The following is a 2,091-nucleotide window of genomic DNA, read 5'->3' on the forward strand; positions in this document are numbered from 1 at the left end:
CCCGTTCCACCCCATCTCACCTCCCTTCTTCCCCCCGCCAAGGTTTTCTTTAAGGCCGGGCTGCTGGGGCTGCTGGAGGAGATGCGCGATGAGCGCCTGGCTCGCATCATGACCCGCCTGCAGGCCCAAGTTCGTGGCTTCCTCTCCCGGCAGGAGTTCAAAAAGATCTTGGAGCGCCGGTGGGTTCCGCTGGCGGTGCTCAGTGGGGCGGCCGTGGGTCGGGGTGTGAGTCCCAAGCTCGCTCCACGTTGGCTCTCCACGCAGGGACTCGCTGCTGGTCATCCAGTGGAACATCCGTGCTTTCATGGGGGTGAAGAACTGGCCCTGGATGAAGCTCTACTTTAAGATCAAGCCCTTGCTGAAGAGCGCTGAGACTGAGAAGGAGATGCAGGTGGGAGGACGGGGGGGCAAAGGGGCCAGGGCCAAAATGGGGGGGGGGTGAAGGGCTGCTGGGCGCAGGAACTGTTTGGTGATGGCATCTGACGGCGTCCGTCTGCTACCCTCCTACGACGCAGACGATGAAGGAGGAATTCGGGCGCCTGAAGGAGGCCCTGGAGAAGTCAGAGGCGCGTCGGAAGGAGCTGGAGGAGAAGATGGTGTCCATGCTGCAGGAGAAGAACGACCTCCAGCTGCAAGTGCAGGCTGTACGCCATGGCCGCTTCCCAGCCCGGCTGCCTCCTGCTCCCTTCCTTCCCAGCGCCGCTGATTTGTGCCCCTCCGTAGGAGCAAGACAATCTTGCTGACGCTGAGGAGCGCTGCGATCAGCTGATCAAGAACAAGATCCAGCTGGAGGCCAAGGCGAAGGAGATGTTGGAGAGGTTGGAGGAAGAGGAGGAGATGAACGCCGAGCTGACGGCCAAGAAGAGGAAGCTGGAGGATGAGTGTTCGGAGCTCAAGAAGGACATCGACGACCTGGAGCTGTCGCTGGCCAAAGTGGAGAAGGAGAAACACGCCACCGAGAACAAGGTGGGGGGCGGTTGAGAAGACCCGGGGGGGGTTGGGTTGGGTTGGGTTGGGTTGAGAAGAACCAAGAGTCGTCGGTCTGGGTTCTCCCACATCTCCCGGCTTCTCTCCAGGCTGAGTGTGGGGCAGAAGGGCCTCTTGCTGACTGAGACGGAGGCCTGGTGCTTCTCCCCCACGCAGGTCAAGAACCTGACAGAGGAGATGGCCGGGCTGGATGAGACCATTGTCAAGTTGACCAAGGAGAAAAAGGCCCTTCAGGAGTCTCACCAGCAAACGCTGGACGACCTGCAGGCTGAGGAGGACAAGGTCAACACCTTGACGAAGGCCAAAGTGAAGCTGGAGCAGCAAGTGGACGACGTGAGTCCTGTTTCTCACGTGCTGGTTGGAAAAGATTCTTCTTGGGAGTTGCTGGAGGTCTCTGTCTTGTTTTCAGCTTGAGAGCTCGCTGGAGCAGGAGAAGAAGATCCGGATGGACCTGGAAAGAGCCAAGAGAAAGCTGGAAGGGGATTTGAAGCTGGCCCAGGAGAGCATCATGGACCTGGAGAATGACAAGCAGCAGCTGGAGGAGAGGCTGAAAAAGTAGGGGCCTGCCCTCCGCTTCTGCCACCCCCTTTTCCCTTGCCCTAAACTCGCTCTGCTCTGCGAAGTGGGGCTGACAAAGGGGGGTTTCTCCTTCTCCAGGAAAGACTTTGAGCTCAACGCTCTCAATGCTCGAATTGAGGATGAACAAGCAATTGCTGGCCAACTTCAGAAGAAGCTCAAAGAGCTGCAGGTGAGGCTGGGGTGGAAAGGAGCTGATGAGGCCCCAGTTGGTTGGGATGGTGGAGCAGGGTCAGGTGGAAGAGTCTCCACTTGGGTTGGGTCGAGTTGGGTGGAAGAGTGTGGGGTTGAGTTGGGTTGTGTTGGGTGGAAGAATCCTCAGCTGGTTGGGTTGGATTGAAGGATCTCCACTGCGATTGGGCAGGAGGGGGGGACGGGTCCCTGACCTGTTGGGTTGAACCGAACCGGTTTAAAAGCATCTCCAGTTTATTTCGGGTTGGGTGAAGTTGGGTCGAAGGGTCTCCAGTGGGGTGTGAGGTGTTGGGTTAAGTTGGGTTTATCTGGGTTAAGTTGGGGTGGGTTCATTTG

General features: G+C 58.3%; 1 protein-coding gene across 1 annotated transcript in view; it reads left to right on the plus strand.

Moving 5' to 3' along the window:
• Positions 1 to 42: 42 nt before the first annotated feature.
• Positions 43 to 2,091, plus strand: part of LOC122191083 (myosin-7-like) — a gene marked incomplete at both ends in the record, with an annotated part of 5,668 nt that continues 3,619 nt past the window's right edge. Inside the window, 7 exons of the mRNA XM_042891282.1 lie at positions 43 to 179; positions 265 to 391; positions 516 to 644; positions 724 to 966; positions 1,144 to 1,320; positions 1,397 to 1,542; positions 1,645 to 1,735. Of these exons, the coding sequence (XP_042747216.1) occupies positions 43 to 179; positions 265 to 391; positions 516 to 644; positions 724 to 966; positions 1,144 to 1,320; positions 1,397 to 1,542; positions 1,645 to 1,735 (1,050 nt within the window). The remainder of the gene's footprint in view (positions 180 to 264; positions 392 to 515; positions 645 to 723; positions 967 to 1,143; positions 1,321 to 1,396; positions 1,543 to 1,644; positions 1,736 to 2,091) is intronic.

The sequence above is a fragment of the Lagopus leucura genome, unplaced genomic scaffold, assembly GCF_019238085.1.
Source record: "Lagopus leucura isolate 7727_CA_CO unplaced genomic scaffold, USGS_WTPT01 34189-0_obj-0_obj, whole genome shotgun sequence".
Taxonomy (NCBI): domain Eukaryota; kingdom Metazoa; phylum Chordata; class Aves; order Galliformes; family Phasianidae; genus Lagopus; species Lagopus leucura.